At 42.5% G+C, this 19389-nt stretch overlaps 1 protein-coding gene across 4 annotated transcripts in view; it reads left to right on the top strand.

Moving 5' to 3' along the window:
• Positions 1–19389, top strand: part of IL5RA (interleukin 5 receptor subunit alpha) — a 61302-nt gene that overhangs the window by 33390 nt on the left and 8523 nt on the right. Inside the window, exons 10-13 of one of the 4 annotated variants that reach the window (XR_004054308.1) lie at positions 628–724; positions 2426–2510; positions 6927–8202; positions 9552–10962. Coding sequence is in view for 3 of the 4 variants with exons in the window: in XM_010357130.2 (XP_010355432.2) it covers positions 628–724; positions 2426–2510; positions 6927–6944 (200 nt within the window). In the remaining variant the exon portion in view is untranslated. Of the gene's footprint in view, positions 1–627; positions 725–2425; positions 2511–6926; positions 8758–9551; positions 10963–19389 lie in introns of those variants that run through there. The other 3 variants (XM_010357130.2, XM_030920935.1, XM_010357145.2) reach the window with 3 other exon arrangements.

Genomic DNA, 19389 nt, shown 5'->3' with positions numbered 1-19389 from the left:
ATTTAAACAGAGAATAAGTGGCATACAAAATACTGACTTTCTGTACTGACTTAATGGCAGCTTGCTTCTTTTCCTATCTGTAAAATGGTAACGGGTGCTTTGAAGGTATTTAAGATTGAAAAGCACTTAGAGTCTAACACCTTTATTGTTCACTACAAGTATTATCTCATTCTTTACTTCCTCCAAAAGTTTAATTTCCAACTTCGTAAAATATTTTGATTGTGATGCAGTTGGGTTACTCAGTAGGCTTATCTTTTTGTGGATTTTCTATCTAAAAACCTTACTATGTACCAAAAGCAAATAAGCTCCAGGATTCAAGTGGCATAGTACATGGAATGAACGCCATCCATATTTGCTGATGGATTGAATAAACCATTCTTTAAGAAAAAAAAGTGGCCTCATTGTCGCCATTTCATTTCACCCTATATCAACTTTGTCAGATGGCTGTTACCCATCTTTTACAGACGAGAAATCTTAGGCTCAGGGAAATTAAGTTACTTGCCCAGCACCACCCAGCACCGGCAACTCAAACCTGAGCTGTCTGATGACCCAAGCCTCATCATTTCTTTTACCTGCTGCTTCTAACTTGGACTTTATCTTCTTTCTTTCTTTTTTGTTTTCCACCAGGAAAAGATGAACACAAGCCCTTGAGAGAGTGGTTTCTCATTGTGCTTATGGCAACCATCTGCTTCATCTTGTTAATTCTCTTGCTCATCTGTAGAATGTAAGTATTCTTTGCATTTGGGTACTTGCAGTGGGGTCTGAGTACTGCATTTTTACAAGCTTACCATGCATCCGGTAGGCAGAGGGTTCTTATTATCAGGTACAATTATGGTATTTTTGTGCTTGGATGACCTGTCCAAGATGAGTGTAGGCCAAATCAAAGGTGGAAACATCCAGAGGTGATTTACAGAAGTCGGACAGAACACAACGCAGCCCTCGGCTATCACTCACTCCTACTTGAAGTTGTTGACAGCTTTTAATATCTGTGAAGGTTTCGACTTGCAGGGTCTTTTGATTCCTTCTCAGTCTTCCACTCAGTCCTTGGCTGTCTTGGGTAAGCTGTCAGCATAGGCTTTTCACAGCTTAGGAAGGTTAAAATCACCAGAATGCCTGCACATCATTATCCTCAACTATCACGTCACCAGGCCTCTGAATGGCTGATGGCTATTAGGTCAAACACAGATTCTAGAAATCGCATGTGGATCTGGTGTCCTATTCTAGAGTCTGCAAATAGCCCATAAGTACCCCTTACCCATTTTAGCATTCAGCAAGGCACAAGACCTTTTAGGAGACTTAAAACATGTTTTGTCTTGGCCCTTTCATAATTTAGAAAATGAGTTTTATAAGGGCTGGGCGCGGTGGCTAACACCTGTAATTCCAGCACTTTAGGAGGCCACGGCGGGCAGATCATGAGGTCAGGAGATCGAGACCATCCTGGCTAATGTGGTGAAACCCATCTCTACTAAAAATACAAAAAAGTAGCCGGGCGTGGTGGTACACACCTGTAGTCCCAGCTACTCGGAAGGCTGAGGCAGGAGAATCGCTTGAACCTGGGAAGTGGAGGTTGTAGTGAGCCAAGATCGCACCACTGCACTCCAGCCTGGGCGACAGAGTGAGACTCCATCTCAAAAAACAAAAAACAAACACAAAAAAAAAAGAAAAGAAAAAAAAAGACTTTTCTATTAAACAGCTTTACTATATTATAAACATTATATTTAGATGGCATCTACAGGTTGGGGGAAGGCAGTACAAAGGAGATGAAAAGCAAATAAACTCGGCTGGGGATGGTGACTCACATCTGCAATCTCAGTACTTTGGGAGGCCGAGGCTGGAGGATCACTTGAGGTCAAGAGTTTGAGACCAGCCTGGGCAATGTGGTGAAACCCTGTCTCTTCAAAAAATACAAAAATTAGCTGAGCGCAGTGGCATGTGCCTGTAGTCCCAGCTACTCAGGAGGCTGAGGCAGGAGAATTGCTTGAGCCCAAGAGATGGAGGTTGCAATGAGCCGTGATGGTGTCACTGCACTCCAGCCTGGGTGACAGAGCAAGACACTGTCTCAAAAAAAACAAAAGTAAGTAAACTCTGTGAGTAAACACAGTTGAGGAAGCAATGCTTCAATTAGCATTGCAGGAAACGGCACAACACCACACACTTGAAAGTTCATTTTGAGAGATTAGGCCTCGTAACACCCACTGACACAAAGCAGTTTCCCATTTGGTTTTCCCTGGATGACTCAGAAGCCACAGCAAAGCCTTGTGGTACCCACAGTCTTCACCTATAATTTTGGAAGTCTTGGTACATAAAGATTTTGAATTTACAAAACAGCAGGTTCTAGAATTAACCAGGTCAATTTTTCGAGTAGGTATTTAGAGACAAAAGATATACTCATGCTCACCTAATTCCTTCTTTACTCCGTTTTCAGATGTCATTTATGGATCAAGTTGTTTCCACCAATTCCAGCACCAAAAAGTAGTATCAAAGATCTCTTTGTAACCGCTAACTATGAGGTAATATTGAAAGTTCTTATGATATGCCATGTGTCCAGGATTGAGTCCCCTGGGATCTGTCATTGGGTTTTCTATAAGGCAGGGCTTTTACTCAGAAGTCCAGGAGCATTTCTGTTGCTTCAGTCATTCTATTCTTTGGCTGATTCAGTTGTTTGTATTTTTTAAGAGATGGGGTCTTGCTATGTTGCCCAGGCTGGTCTCAAACACCTGGATCTAAGCGATCCTCCCACTGCAGCCTCCCAAGCAGCTGGAACTACAGAAGCATGCCACCATGGCTGCTTGCCTGATTGTTTTATTATGCATGTTCATTACTGTTTTGACATATTGGAAAGGTACTAAGTTACAAGTGTTCTTTCCAGTTAGTCTTAAATTTTAATTTCATATCAGCCATTCCTTAACTGACTTTGGACAATCTCTTCAGCCCTATGAGTTTTGAATTTCTTTCTGGTATAATAAGGGACACAGATGAGATTGTACAATGTTCTGCTTAGCTCTAATGTTTTAAGACTCCATGTTTCCACATGAGTATCTTAGTTAATAGAAAATTTTCAGAGGGAACTTTAGCTCTTTAGTATAAAAAAGACTATAGAAAAGGCAAATTATTTCACCCAATATGCATTTTCTTAGATCTGTTCGCCATTCAGAGCACTTAGGTTCAGCCCAGTGGTCACTTACTTATGGCTATTCAATTGTTCCAGCATCATTTGTTGAAGTAAATAATCCTTTCCCCATTGACTTGTCTTGGCATTTCTGCTGGAAATTAGTTGCTATATATAGTTGGGTCTATTTCTGGAGTATCCGTTTGGTTTTATTGATCTATTTGTCTGTCTTTATGCAGATACAATACTGTCTTGATTACTGTAGCTTTATTATAAACCATGAGACCATTTGTGTAAGGCCCAAAAGTTTTTAATAAGTTGTTTTGGTTATTCTAGGTCCTCTGCATTTTCATATACATCTTAGATTCAGCTGATAATTTTCGACAAAAATAGGTAGCTGGGATTTGGGGTGATATTGTGTTGAGTTATAAGTTAATTTGGGGAAAAGTGACATCTTAATAATATGAAGTCTTCTTATCTATAAACATAGCATATCACTCCATTTATTTAGGCTTTCTTTAACTTCTCTCAGCAATGGTTTGTGATTTTTCAGTGTATAATTATTGCACTTTGTCAAATTTATCCTTAAAGTGAACAGTTATTTAGATCAGGGCTCAACACACTTTTTCTGTAAAGGGCCAGGTAGTAAATATTTGAGGGACAAATGGTTTCTGTTTCAACTCAACTCTGCCATTGTAGTGTGAAAGTAGCCACAGAAAATGTGCTAATGAATGAGTGTGGCTGTGCTCCGGTAAAACTTCATTTACAAAAACAGGCAACAAGCCAGATTTGGCCCGTGGCTGTAATTTGCCAATCCTTGATTTAGATCAAACAATTTTCTTAGCAAATTTAGGTTTCTCTCAAATGAAGTAACCCATGATTGGATGAACCACCTGGTGACTGGTTGTAGGGAAAAAAAAGGGTTCATGGAAAAACTCACCAAAATGATTAATTTCAATAAGTAGTGAACATTCCTTAGCATTTGCAGTTTGAGTATTGGAAGGATGTATAGACAGTTACAGTTACTGGCTGACTGAAGTAGAGAATGGAGCCTGGCAAAAGAATCATTCTGCCCATGGTTGGATCCTTGTGTTCTCCTTTATCAGGGGAATGGCCCATCTGCTCTTGTTCACTGAGTTCTTTGGGAAGAAGAGTAGACCCCAAGGCGGAGCTTTAGTGCTGGTTCTGGATGTGTGCTGCCAGTCCCTCCTTTCTCTAGCACACTCACTCCTAAGTAAACACATCTGGTTTTGTGTGTGTTTGTTTGTTTGAGATTGAGTCTCAATTTGTCATCCAAGCTGGAGTGCAGTGGAGCCATTTCGGCTCACTGCAACCTCCCCCTCCTGGGTTTAAGTGATTCTCCTGCCTCAGCCTCCCGAGTAACTGGGATTACAGGTACCTGACACCACACCGAGCTCATTTTTGTAGTTTTAGTAGAGATAGGGTTACGCCATGTTGGCCAGGCTGGTCTTGAACTCCTGACCTCAAGTGATCCAGCCTCCCAAAGTGCTGGGATTACAGGCGTGAGCCTACTGTACCCAGCCCACATCTAGTTTAAGCAGCCAAGTGAAGTCATTTGTCCCAGCCTCTTAATGGAACATCTTAATGCTGGTATCTAATTTCCCTACAGAGCCCTGAAAGATTTCCTTTAATATTCCAAAGTTGGTGAAATAAACTGGTTTAAGAGCTTATTGTATAAGGTTGTGATTTGTTGTTAATTAAAATCAAGTCAAGTGTGTAAAATAACAACTTGGGGCAGACAAGCTGGTTTCAGAATAAGCAGAGGATGAATGTCAGCACTGAACAGTGCCTGGCTTCTCAGGACAACTTATTCTCTTCTCACATTGCAGAGTTTCACATAAAAACAGAGCAGTTAGAGACTGAGAGAAGAAAGAAAGAGCGCATGGGATGGGGGAAATGAAGTACAGCCTGGTGCTGTGGGCCCTGTGGCCTACATTCTTCACCTGAGAGAGGATGAGAGCGAGTGCAGAGCTGCCTACAGCTGGGCCCCATGAGGCCATGCACAGCCTCCACCTCCAAGGTCAAAAGCCATCCAACCCATTCTCAGAGGCTGTGCTACAAGGGTGACAAGAGGGCATGCTGGTGCTATGGGTGGCCGCTGGGAAATGTTTGGCTAGTGGGAAAGGAAACCCTCTGCTTTTCATGGTAATGTGCACCTCTGAGCTTGGGGTGGGTGCCCAAAGTCCCAGGACTTAGAGGACTCCTAGAAGCAAGTTTTTGCTTGTTCAGACCTCAGAAATTTAGACATCAGTGAAGGGACGGGCTCAGTGGCTCATGCCTGTAATCCCAGCACTTTGAGAGGCCATGACGGGCAGATCACTTGAGCTCACAAGTTTGAAACCAGCCTGGCCAACATGGCAAAACTCCATCTCTACAAAAAATTAAAAAATTACTCAGGCATGGTGGTGCACACTTGTAGTCCCAGCTACTCAGGAGGCTGAGGTGGGAAGATGGCTTGAGCCCAGGAGGCGGAGGTTTCAGTGAGCTGAGATTGTGCCACTGCACTGCAGCTTGGGTGATGGAGTTAGAACTTGTCATAAATAATAAATAAATAAATAAACGTACTGTGAAGGAAGAAAGTTGGCCTTTAGCAGTAAAAAAAGAAAGGCTTATTCTAAAAAATCAAATCCTGAGCTTTCTGATAATTTACTGACTTAGATATTTTTTGTAGAGACAAGGTCTCACTAGGCTGGTCTCCAACTCCTGGGCTCAAGCTGTGTGCCTCCTTCAGCCTCCCAAGGTGTTGGGATTACAGGCATGAGCCGCAGCGCCCGACCTGAGCTTTCAATTTATGAGACTGGTTTCCAGGTGTTCCTTGTTTCTACAATGGCAACCAGAGAGGGTTCCTCCCCCATTTTGGTTGCCTGTAAACTATTAAAAGTAAAATGGATAAAAGCAGGAGCCATGCCTGCTGTGTCCATCAGTGAATTCCCAAGACACGGCACTGTGGCTAGTGTGGAGCAGGTAGTAAAAAATATGTTGGATGAGTAAATGAAGTAAAGGAATAGGATCTCTTACAGGCAATTTTATTTTTGTTACCAATTTTCCAATTATTATCAGCATTATTCATTATAGCCAACATGGGTCAGAACTGTCCAAAGTTAGGGGGATACTATAGTAAATTATGGATGGAATTATGATGCAGCTATCAAAAGTGGTGCCAACAAAGCACATTTAACAATGTAATTTACAATCAGTAATGTCAGAGAGAAAGAAATCAATTTTTAAAGACGTGTATCCAGCCGGGTGTGGTGGCTCATGCCTGTAATCCCAGCATTTTGGGAGGCTGAGGCGGGGGGATCACAAGATCAAAAGTTCGAGACCAGCCTGGTCAACATGGTGAAACCCCTTTTCTACTAAAAATATGAAAATTAGCTGGGCATGGTGGCATGTGCTTGTAGTTCCAGCTACTTGGGAGGCTGGGGCAGGAGGATTGCTTGAACCTGGGAGGTGGAGGTTGCAGTGAGCTGAGATCATGCCACTGTACTTCAGCCAGGGTGACAGAGTGAGACTCCGTCTAAAAAAAAAAAAAAAGATGTGTATCCATATGACTTCAAGTAAGTCTAAAGAAAACATTATGCCTAGAAAGAAAGGCTTAGGAGAAGCAGCGGGCTGTGTTTGGGAGACAGGTGTACGGCTAGGTATTTTCTTCTTTCCACTTTATTTTTCACATCTTCTTCAGTGAACATTTACTATTTTTATTTAAAAAATAATAGACTTAAAGCCAAGTGTAAAGATTTCAAAGAATCCAAAAGTTCTCTAAAAGACATCTAAGGAAAGATGATTTGTTTTGCAGAAAGCTGGTTCCTGTTGAGACAGAAATTGAAGTCATCAGTTATATAGAGAAGCCTGGAGTTGAGACCCTGGAGGATTCTGTGTTTTGACTGCCACTGTGGCATCCTCTGATGAACTCACACACACATGCCTCAGTGAAAAGAATAGGGATGCTGGTTCTTGGCTAAGAGGTGTTCAGAATTTATGGAATACTCAATTTAGCTGCGAAGCAATACACACAGACACATCAGTCTTATATCCCTTAAAAGTATGGATGCTTCATCAAAATCTCCTCACCCACAGCAGGGAAGTTGATTCGTCCAAGCATTTTGCCATGTTTTTTCTCACCACTCCGAACAGGGTAGCACCTCCTTACCTGCCGATCTTTGCAATTTGCTTGACTTACCTCAAACTTTTCTTGCACAAGAGACAGCTTTTAAGGCTAACGTCCAGCTGTCTTTACTTCTGGCAGTGCCCGTTTGGTTGTTTAAGCTGCCAATGGTAGCACTCAGCTACCATCTGAGGAAGAAAGCATTTTGTACCAGCTTGGAGTGAATCATGAACTTGGATTCAAGACTATCTTTTCTATACCAAGTGAGAGCCACAAATTCTTCACCCCCCTACAGTATAGAATGATCTTTTTATAGGTAGAGAGAGAGAGAGAGAGAGAGAGTGTGTGTGTGTGTGTGTGTGTGTGTGTGTGTGAGAGAGAGAGAGAGAGAGAGAGAGAGAGAGAGAGAGAGAGAGAGAGAGAGAGAGAGAGAGAAATTATCTCAAGCTCCAGAGTCCTGATCCAGGATACATCATTTGAAACCAACTAATTTAAAAGCATAATATAGCTAAGATATCACCCCATATTAAAAGAGAGGACAGGATTTCGTTCAAATATTACATTCTTGAAGGAAGACTTAATATTCTGGAAATATGCTGAGAAAGTCATTGAGCATAATTCAATCATGAAAGGGATCACTGAATCAAGAAGGAACTTTCTGAAGAGACATTTGCTGCCAAAGGCTTCAGAGCAACTCAAGTAATGCCAGGTCAATCCTAGTCTCTCAAGTTTGGAAAGGTTTCTACAAGGCCATCCCATCAAATATCCCAATCTATACAGAAGTTCTTCTTCCTAACATCTTCACATATGAGTCTGCATCCAGATTGGAGGCCTTTGTGATGGGTGATGAACTACAGGTGGAACCAAGTACAGGTGTGTCCTGGGCAGAGATGGGCCAGAGGAAGGAACCCAAACAGTGCTGATTCTACATGGCCCTGAGTCAGGAAGCTGAAGGCTGAGAAAGGAGGTAACAGTGCCCAGAATTCCCACATGGCACACTCTTTAAATGCTTTCTGGAGTTGTTTTAGTCAGTTTTGATCCATCAGTGGGGACACATTGATCACCATATATTTCCAGGTTTGTTTTCTTAACTATAATTATCCACTATAACTAGCAGAGGGTTGAACCCTGGGTAATAGGCACAGAGACGTCTTAAATCTTGACAAGCCTGAACTGTCTTATAGTGATCTGTATTACTGTTCCATTTTATAGTTGCAGTTACTAAGGTTCGGAGAAGTTGATAGGAAATGGCCTAGTGAGGAGTTGAATACCAGGCTCAGGGGAAAGTGACCCCAGAAATGTGGGGAGGAGTGTCAGGGAAAGCTGAGGCCTGCTTAGGGGTGTGGCTGAGAAGGCAAGGCCCATGGAGGTGGTGCAATAATTGGCAAAGTGTTTAAAATGTTTGGTCACTTGAATGATTCAGAATCTCAGACCTGCTTTTGTTGTTGTTGTTGTTGGGGGTGGGTGGAGACAATCTTGCTCTGTCACCCAGGCTAGAGTGTAGTGATGTGATCTGAGCTCACTGCAACCTCCCTCTCCTGGGCTCAAACCATCCTCCTCCCTCAGCCTCCCAAGTAGCTGGGACTACAGGCGCATACCACCATGCCCAGCTAATTTTTGTATTTTTTTTTTTTTTTGTAGAGATGGGGTTTTGCCATGCTGTCTAGGTTGGTCTCAAACTCCTGGGCTCAAGCGATACACCAGCCTCAGCCTTCCAAAGTATTGGGATTACAGGCATGAGCCACCATTCCTGGCCAGGAAACTGTATTTTTAATGAACACCTTAGGTCAGAATCAGAGGCACCTGGAGGGCTCATTAAGCCACAGAGGAGCAGGCTCCATTCTTAGAGTCTCTAATTGAATAGGTCTGGGTGGGGTCTGAAAATCTGTAGTTCTAACAAGTTCTCAGGTGATGCCAATGCTGCTGGTCTCCAGAACACACTCGGAGAACTGCTGCTCCGGGAGAGTCTTATGAATACCAAAATTTGAAAATCAGCCGCTGAAGGAAGAAGTGACAGAAGGGCCTGTCCCCAGAAATCTGTCCTTTTGGGGAGGCTTGAAGCACCCTGTCTGATCTCTTTCAAACCAGAACCTAGACAGTCGGCACTGTGGAAGCTGCCTCTGCTTAGGAGGCAGGAACAGAAGCAGGGAGCTTCCCCCCACAAAGGTGGCCGGCTCTTCAGTGCTTGGTGTGGTGCTCGCTTCAGAGACTCCTCCCTCCAACTCAGCAGCCATAGATCACCTGCGCTCTGTGCAGCTCCTTGCCACACTTCCCTGAGCTGGTACCATTATCTGGCCCTTGGTATATGTGTTTCAGGAGCAACACGAAGTAGCCCATGTGTCCTCCTTGGTGGATTGGGAACTTCTTCCTCCCTTCTTGCCTTGTGGAACCCATAGTCATTCTTTGGGAACCCATAATCATCATCACTTCTTCCATGAAGCCTTCAAAAGCAGAGTTTGTTGATCCCACCTCTGGATTCTCATTCTGGGCCTCATCCAGAATGAGAGCATCGCCATGTTGGAGCTACTGCATTGCAGGATATACCATTAACAGCTGGGAGGCCTCCCCTCTAGACTGCGAGTTCCAGGAGGATGGAGCTTGTGTGAAATATGTCTTTTTATCTGCAGTGTCTAGGACAGTATCTGACCTAAGAAAATATAAATGTTTCTTAAGCCCTCTGTCAGCCCTGCTATGGCACCTTGTATATAGGTTAGACTGAACAGTATTTGGCAGAGATCCTCAAGGCCTACAATAATAACATGGGGAGGAAGCTGGGTGTCTAACAACAATGTGGTTAGAAGCAACCAGGAGACACATGTGCCTAACCATTGGACTACTGTGACCTGGATGTTTTTGCTGCCAAAGTGTCTAAATGGTTATGTATAAATTGCTGTGTAAGAGGCGTTTCAGAAGTGGCTCATTTTGAGTGGTCTATACTGTTCTCACTAGCCTTGTCACGGCAAGTCAAAGAGTTTGAAATTCACTTAACAGTAAACACCATCAGCGACAGGTTGATGTAAGGTAAAGTCATGATATCGGCTCCCATCTCTTGCCATCTCCCACTAGGACAGGGTAGAGAGTCACTTTTTTTCCTAGAGCCTCCATGGCCACAGGATCAGAACAAACATGCTTTTCCAAGATATCCGTTCCAATAGGGATTTTAGCCCAGTTTCTTTCCTTGGCATTTGGAATTCACTGCGTGCAGCATGGGGGAGTGCTGGAGAGACGGGAGGGTGAAGGTCATGTTTGCCAATAGCCAGACCACCTGAGCCTCATTGAAATGCCTCAGACCTCAAGCTATTCATGCAGGCTGGGGAAGAATCCATGTGGGCAAAGAACATCCTGATTAAAAATGCAAACGTTTTCATGGTGAGACTTATATGTGTCAGGACCATCTGCTGGTGGAATTAATAAGCCTTAGGTGCTAATTTGTTAAAGAAAAAGTAGATATCTGGAAGTGAGAACAGAGAACTGAAAACAATCTTTGATGGCACAAGTAAAGGTGAAAAACCTAATTAGAACAGGACTTGGTGCTAGCCTAAGGACTGTAGCTATTCCTGCTTCTACATCCTTCAAATTGAGTACCAGGGTGCAAAGTTTTTGAAAACCATTTCTTTCTTTGGAATTTTGCATTGTACTAAAAGACAATTTTATTTCCTGTTTTGTAGGTAATAGATGTGAATATAAAATTTCAAAATGAGAACTATTAAACATAAATGACAGTGAATTGTCTAAGTCTGCAATTAAAGAGTGGGTACATTTCTTATTTTTCCCCTATATTCCCCTTCTCTGTCCCCACTATTGTCTTCCCCCATCTCTCAGCTAGGACTATTACAGTAGCCTCTGAACTGAACTCATATTTCCTCCCTTTGAAGGATCAATGTAAAAGGCACATCTGCCTATATAACTCCCCATCATCTTCAAGTTAAAGCTTCTTTTAAGGCAAAGTCCACTATGACTCAGCTCCTTACTAGCTCTCCAGCCACACACCCAAATACTCCTACCTCAATTTTCACCAACGTGCTGATTATTTCCCTGTAGCTCCATGCTATTGCATCACTCCATGCCTCTGCCAAAACTTTCTCTGGTGGAAAAAGCCTTTTCAACCTCTTTTCGTTTTGTTGACATTTTGATTTATCTTCTAAGTCTCGGCTCTTTGCCACCTAAAAGTCTTTGCTCAACTTCCAGTTTGAATTAAGTGTCCCTCTATGTTCTTTCTGTTTAATTCTATCAGTGATTGGACTTTTTTTTTTTTTTTTTTGAGATGGAGTCTGGCTCTGCTGGCCCAGGCTGGAGTACAGCGGCACCATCTTGGTTCACTGCAAGCTCCTGCCTCAGCCTCCCATGTAGCTGGGACTACAGGCGAGTGCCACCTCACCCGGCTAATTTTTATATTTTTAGTAGAGACGAGTTTTCACCATGTTGGCCAGGATGGTCTCGATTTCTTGACCTCGTGATCCACCTGCCTCGGCCTCCCAAAGTGCTGGGATTACAGGCGTGAGCCACTGCGCCTGGCTTGGACTCTTTAACAATCCTCTGTCTCATTTCCAGTGTAAACACTCTGAGGTCAAGAACAGTGTCTACTTTATCTTTGTCTCCATAAGCCCCAAGTAGGAACCGACTGCTGGCTGAGTTTAACCAGACCAAGGAAAAGGAAGTGAGCTTATTAAATGTTTACCAGAATAGAAAACAATATAGATTCTAAAGAACTAAGTTCTAATGGTAGGTTCATTTATTAATGTGTGGTTATAGCAGAAGTTAAATCGTTACTGGAGCTTAAATTAATGAAGTAATAAAAACTCACAGTTTGTGTGATGCTGGTCTCAGAAGCGCTGCCCTCCATCTCAGCTGCTACCAAACACCTGGGCTCCTCCGAGCTGCCTCGCACCTCCCAGCCGGCACCACCCACCATTTGGCTCTCAGTGGACATCTGCGTTGGTTGTCAGGAGCAACACAAAGCCGCCCATATGGCCCATGTGCGTGATTTTAAAGTTCTAGCGGACTCTTTTCAACTTGAAGGTGTCTTATTAGGTTTGTTTCATTTATTAAAATTAAAAGCAAAGATTTGTCCCTGCCAAGTAATAAACTGAAAGAACACATAAACCCGAAGGGAAAATTGCAATAACGAAATCAACAATAAAGTACTGCTGTTGTAGTTTAAAGGTCGCAAGCTGCTGCTGCCTTTTTTTTTTTTTTTTTTTTTTTTTTTTAAGGCGGGGTCTCCTGTCTCACCCAGGCTGGAAAGGCCGGAGTGCATTGCCATGATCACGGTTCACTCCAGCCTCGACCTCCTGGGTTCAAGTGATCCTCCCACGTCAGCCTCTTGAGTAGCTGGGACCACATGGGTGTGCCACCATGCCCAGCTAATTTATAAAATTTTTTTGTAGACACAGGGTCTCCCATGTTGCTCAGGCTGGTCTTGAACTACTGGGCTAAATCGATCATCCAGCCTTGGCCTCCCAAAATGTTGGGATTACAGGCATGAGCCACTATCCTTGGTCAGCAAACATCTTCTTAAAGGACTAGATAGTAAATATTTTCAGCTTTGAAGACCATATGGTCTTTGAGGCAGATACTCAGTTCTGCCATGATAACACAGAAGTGGCCATTGGCAGTATATCAATCAGTGTGGCTATGTTGCAATAAATCTTTATTTACAAAAAAAGCAGGCAATGAGCTAGATTTTCCCAGAAGGCCAATATTTACACATGGCTTCATGTATTCAAAATATGTGTAAATGTGTTTTCATTTTTTTTTTTAAGAAAAGCAACCAATTTGAGAAAATAACAATCACGTTTAATCAAATAAAAATCATCACGGGTGATCAATGGTAAAAAAAAAATGTGTTTGACTGAACTTAACCTCATTATAAGTAGGTTTTGCAAGAAACACAGGTCCAGCATTCTGTTCATAGTTTTATCTGTCACACTATTCACAACATCCTTTAATAAGTGTATTTCTGTCTCCTTCAGTGAACCAGGAGGGAAGCCTTAACCCTATTTATCTGTTTCTCCAGTGCCCAGCAAGTGCTTGACACACAGTACGCACTCAATATCTTATTTGTTAACCACTAAATTCAAGAGGAACAACCGGGCCAATTCTAACTGCCAGTTATTTGGTCTTGGATATTTGGTCCCAACATTGTAGTTGATAAATGATGCATCCACTACATAGTTTTCCAAGTAGCTGTGCTGTGGCTTATGTTCTTGGCAACAAGCCCATTGTTTTTAACCCTTCAGAATATTTCTGGAATCCCTTCCACCTTCTTTAACACCTTCTTGCCACATAACGTGGGCCTTTGCTGGGGAAAGATTCCCTTGTCTTAAAACTCTTTTCTGGGCTGGGTGCGGTGCCTCACGCCTGTAATCCTAGCACTTTGGGAGGCTGAGGCGGGTGGATCACCTGAAAGCAGGAGTTCGAGACCAGCCTGACCAACATGGAGAAACTCGTCTCTATTAAAAATACAAAATTAGCCAGGCATGGCGGTGCATGCTTGTAATGCCAGCTACTCAGGACGCTGAGGCAGGAGAATCACTTGAACCCAGGAGGCGGAAGTTGCAGTGAGCCGAGATTGTGCCATTGCACTCCAGCCTGCGCAACAAGAGCAAAACTCTGTCTTTAAAACAAAAACAAAAACAAAACTTCTTTTCTGACAGCTCTAAGAGGAACTTCACCCACCAGCCCTGTCTCTCTGGACACACACACATCCCATCCTCACACCATCCAAGGAAAAGTGGGAAGGAGAGTTCAGCAAACGAAACAGAACTCAAAACAACAAACTTCAGGTCTCGCCCTCAGAGCCATTGACCTTCAGAGATCTGACAACACATCAGCAAGACCCTGAAATTTTGAATTACAAATTAATTACCTCAATGAGGGTAATGATGACCTCCTGGTGTAAGGTTGCCAGATTTAGCAAATAAAAATAAGAGGCTCAGTTAAATTTGAATTTCAAATAAATATCACATCGGATGGGACATACTTATATAGAGAAGCATAACTTTTTTTTTTTTTAAATCTGAAATCCAAGTTTAATGGGTCCTCTCCTATTTTATTGGGTAATCTTGATCTTGCAGGGTAGCCGGAGTTTAAAGAAACAGCTCTAAGACACCCAAAGTCAAGGACAACGAACATGCAAAAAACAACATTTGCAGTCAAGGAAAGAGAAGCAGAGAAATTATCCCACTTGAGCCTCAAGCTCATGACTGCCTTTTCTTCTTGTTGCTTATGGGAACCGGTATCTATCTATTTATCTACCTATCTACTTTATTGTTTATATGTCATCTATTTACAGATAGAGACATCTAATGTTTTGGAGTAGGCCCTAAACCCAAGCCACCAGCATTTCAATTCCTGGCCTCTCTGATCAGCTGTGTGATCAGGGACAATGTGAACCTCTCAACCTCAATCCTCTGTGTATAAAATAGGAATAATAAATGGTAACTAAATCAGTAGGTTGATTTGCACTGAGACTGGCACATATTATAAGCATAATCACTGTTTACTGTTATTATTATCATTGCATTTCTCTGTATTGTGACAAAATACTGTTACTGATACCTTGGCTCCCTCATACACATCTGAATGCCACATCATTCTTCTGTGCCCAGAATTGTGCCTGGTACAGAGAGGGCTGCCAATAGTCCCTTGCTGAATAACTAAAACCCTCTCCAGGGACCTATCCTATCCCATTCCTCCAGATGGCTGTGCCCTGGGCCTGGCCAGCACTCAGAACTTCTCCACCTCTAGCATCGGAACCTCAGACATCTCACCCTTCTACCTCACCATTTCCTCTGGCCTATCTATTTGTCCTATAATGTTTTCTAGTTGAACTTCAGAATCTAGTTCCTTACTCCACCCTGTCCTTTCTCTAAGTACTTATTTCTACATGTATGAAATGCATTAACTTACGAGTTTAAGTTCTAAATTCTAGTCTTTTTTTTTTTTTTTTGAGACAGAGTCTTGCTCTGTTGCCCAGGCTAGAGTGCAGTGGGGCAATCTCGGCTCACCACAACCTCTGCCTCCTGGGTTCAAGCAATCTTCCTGCCTCAGCCTCCCGAGTAACTGGGACTACAAGCACGCTCCACCATACCCAGCTAATTTTTGTATTTTTAGTAGAAACTGGGTTTCACCATGTTGGCCAGGCTGGTCTCAAACTCTTGACCTTGTGATCCCCCGACCTTGGCCTCCCAAAGTGCTGGGATTACAGGTGTGAGCCACCATGCCCAGTCCTGACTTTCTAATTGTCTTTGTTACTTTGGGCTTCTATATAACCTCTTTACTTCCATTTCATAAATAAAAAAGGAGTAAAAACCTGTGTCTTCCTCCTTATTAATGTGAAAAGCACTTTGAAAACTAGAAAAAAAATTAAAGATATGACTATTTGTTAAAGTCCTAAGACATACATATTTCCTGATATAGTCTGTGTTATTCATAACAATTAATAAGGATATGTGGCAAACACCCAGTTTACAGAGAATGGGGATATCACATGTAATCGCATCTATATTTAAGTAGCTCAGCCTTCCAATTTCCACACTTTCCGATCGATCATATGGTTGACCTTTTTTAAAAAAAGCTTTCTCTCTATGTGATCTATATCATTAGAGTTCTGCTAATCTACCACAGTCCATAACTGCTGGTGATAAAGGATAGAGGCCAATTTTATTTAAACTGTGATCTCTGTTGAGTATTGTAGTTTACAGTTGAGTTGCAGAGCTGGAACATTTAATCTGCATGGCCCATTTAGCACAAGGGGAAAAGGGGCCTCTGCAGAATGGGCAGCCTGACTTGCATTTAGTAATCACAATCTGGCAGGGGGCCTGAGGAAGTCACAGGAAATGGGGCCAGATATTCTCCTCCCTCTAGGTCTGAGATGGGGGCAACACAGGCCTGGTGCCCGGAAGCACAATGAGGAATCACACCAGATGTCAACGCTGAGGTGCTCTGTGTCTACTATAAGGGGGAAGACACCAACAAAAATGATTTAAATACAAGGTTCAAAGGGATGACTGACATGAGTGGGTACTGACCCCCATCCCCTGGAGGTTGGAGAAATGCAAGGTCAGTTCCAGATGGGGAAGCTGAGGGAGGCTTTATGCAAAACCTGGCATCTGAATGGGAACCCTACTGCCTAAGTTTGAACTAGTTGATTATATGATTAAAATTATCGAATATTAAAATTTATATTAAGAAATGATCATGTTTAAATAAAAGGTGATAATGAATATGCCAGCTGAGTTCTACTCATTTTGGTGACGAGAAGCATCCACATCCTACCTCTGGGGTTCTGGTAAAGTTCCTTGAGAAAAGGAACAATAACGGATGATAAAATCATCACTGTTTGGAGAGCCAGGCATTTAGAGTTTTACAAACTTTATCCTTCCTAATAAGTAGCAAATCGTTACAATGCACCCCAGGCAGTCAAACTCCAGGATCCACATTCTTAGTCTCTGTATTAGGTTGCCTTTGTAAGGCCTCAGTGTCTGGCATTTTGTAATGGAAAAATCTGGGGTATGTCCACAGATTGACAATAAGTCCTTGATTTTAAAGGCTTGCCTTTCAAATCACTATGGTTGGCCACATAACGTTTTTAGCCAGAACATTTTGCTAATTATAACAACAGGAAAATAACAGTCACTTCCTGATTATAAGTGTTAATGGAGGAGAACAGTAGCATCGATAATCCAATGTAGTGAACAAAAATCACCTGTTGGTTGATTACATTAGATTACTTTAAAAACGGCATGACACTTTTGTTGCTAATTATGTGCTATTTGTATACTTTTTATAACAACATTTTTTGGCATATTCGTAGTGAGGCAAGGTGGTGGAAGAGACTGGGAAAAGGTTAATCAGGATTTAACATTGCCTCTTGGATACAAACAACCACAATCTTGATGTTGGGAATAACACAATCATTTTATCTTAATATCAAAGCCTATGTACCTCCCACCTCACAGGCTGGAAGAATTCAGAGTTTACCTGAGAAATGAAGCTTATCATCCACGTCTTCTGCGCCCATGGAAATGTGCTGCTTTGTATGTAGCATGTGTGGGCTCCACAGAAAGTAGGTACACTGAGAGAATCCAAATATCTGGCAGAATAGAATTTCCTTTCATACAGTTAAATCACAAGTGGATTCCACACACAAAAAAAGAGGGTAAGAGTAGGCACTTGGAAAGGTTAAACAAGCAAAGCAAATTTTCCTAGTGCTCCTCCTTCAGAAAAAAATCTCAAGCAGTAATATATTCATTCCACTCGAGTGTATTACTCGGGCTAAGGGCCGAAGAAAGTCCCCTTGGCTGGCTAAGCATGGAAAATCTGTTACTTATACCAACCCAGCATTTCTTTCCTTACCTTTGGAAAACAGCAACTTAATTTTCCTTTAACTATCCCTCCCCTATGAGTATAGGCTTAGTCTGATCAAGGTACTCTGGCTGTGCAACTCAAATGGAACTGATCACTTTCCCAGGAATCTGAATATTGAGCATAATGGCATCAAAATTGGAAACAAAGCTGATTCATCCCCACAGTAGCACCCCAGAGAGACTTTAAAAGTCCCCACTGTCTGCACCCACAGAGTGGCCTGGTTCTTATTCTCCTCAAGACTTGGTCCTTCAGTGTTTCCTTGGCTCATGTGATCTAACCTGTGTCATTCTAATTCCTTACTTTTTGTTTGCTCAAGTTACCCAGAGTTGTTTCTTTGCTTACAACCAGTGGACCCTACCTGAGGCAACCATGAAAGCCAAAAAATGAGACAAGATTGGGTGGAGGTGCTTATGGGGCACTTTCTAAAACATCTTCAGCTCAGTTAGATTCAATTAATCCAGGACCTCATTTACCCGATGATGAAGCCGATTGGTCAAATACTTCTTCCAGGCACAATGTTAGAAGCCAGGCCATTTAACGCTTTTCAGCGTATCATGAAAGTAATGACACAGTCTTCCCTGGTTGGTTTGCTATGGCACACAGGCAGGCAACTGATGCAAAATGCTACTTCAAAGACCCCTTCATTCAATTAATCAGTGAGTATTTATTGCAAGGCACTGTGCTAGGCACTATGGAGAGTACATGGAAGATAAGACCAAAGTCCCTGCCCTCAAGGAGCTTACAATCTAGTTGGGAAGACAAGGCATACATACAAGAAAAGTAAGTAACAATACAGGAGTTAAATTAAAATGCAAGATAACAGTACAAGAGATTTCCAAAAGTAGTATCTGATTAATTACTAAATGAGCGGCATTGATAGGGGTTGCAGCTAATTCCGAGGAAGAATGTCATAAAGGACTGAAATATGGGAAGGCTTTGCAGACAAACTGGGGCTGGAGCTACTGTAGGACAGCTGGGATGTGGATGGGAGAGAAGGGTGGAGAGGGAATTTCAGGAAGGGGCAGCCATAAGACCAAAGGCACAGAGGTGAGACCAAAAGCAAGCAGTGTTCAAGGGTCAGGGAGGGCTTAGTGTGGCTGGATGCACAGTTAAATTGTTTTGGATTAAAACGGGCCTTAAGGACCGGTGTGGTGGCTCATGCCTGTAATCCCAACACTTTGGGAGGCCAAGACGGGCAGATCACTTGAGGTCAGGAGTTTGAGACCAGCCTGACTAATATGGTAAAACCTCGTCTCTACTAAAAATACACAAATTAGCCCAGTGGAGTGGTGGGCACCTGTAATCCCAGCTACTCGGGAGGCCGAAGCAGGAGAATCACTTGAACCCAGGACAGGAGGCGGAAGTTGCAGTGAGCTGAGATCGCAACATTGCACTCCAGCCTGGGTGACAGAGCAGGACTCCGTCTCAAAAAAAAAAAAAAAAAAAAAAAGAGCCTTAAATGCTCAAGTTTAGAACTTATCCTTTTGGAAATGGGGGGTGAGGGAAACAACACATATACTTACAGTAAATATACAAAAGACTTAGCTAATCAAGAGAAAATATTCAAGTCTCATCTTCAAGACATTTACTTGTGGATTAGGACCCTCTCTACTTCCAAAGAGAATTTGAAATCGTGTCTTCAGGGTTCTCAATTCCAAAGGAATAGCTCTGGGTCATTTAGATTTGGGTAGAGACTTTTGAGTCCCTCTATGATCCCAAATTATAATTAGCACAAAGGTAAGCTAACAAATTCCCTGACAGGCAGGCAGGAAAAATGCTCCCA

Source organism: Rhinopithecus roxellana, chromosome 1 (genome assembly GCF_007565055.1).
Source record: "Rhinopithecus roxellana isolate Shanxi Qingling chromosome 1, ASM756505v1, whole genome shotgun sequence".
Classification (NCBI taxonomy): Eukaryota; Metazoa; Chordata; class Mammalia; order Primates; family Cercopithecidae; genus Rhinopithecus; species Rhinopithecus roxellana.
The sequence above is the reverse complement of the archived record's forward strand: the minus strand, read 5'-3'. Positions and strand labels throughout refer to the sequence as shown.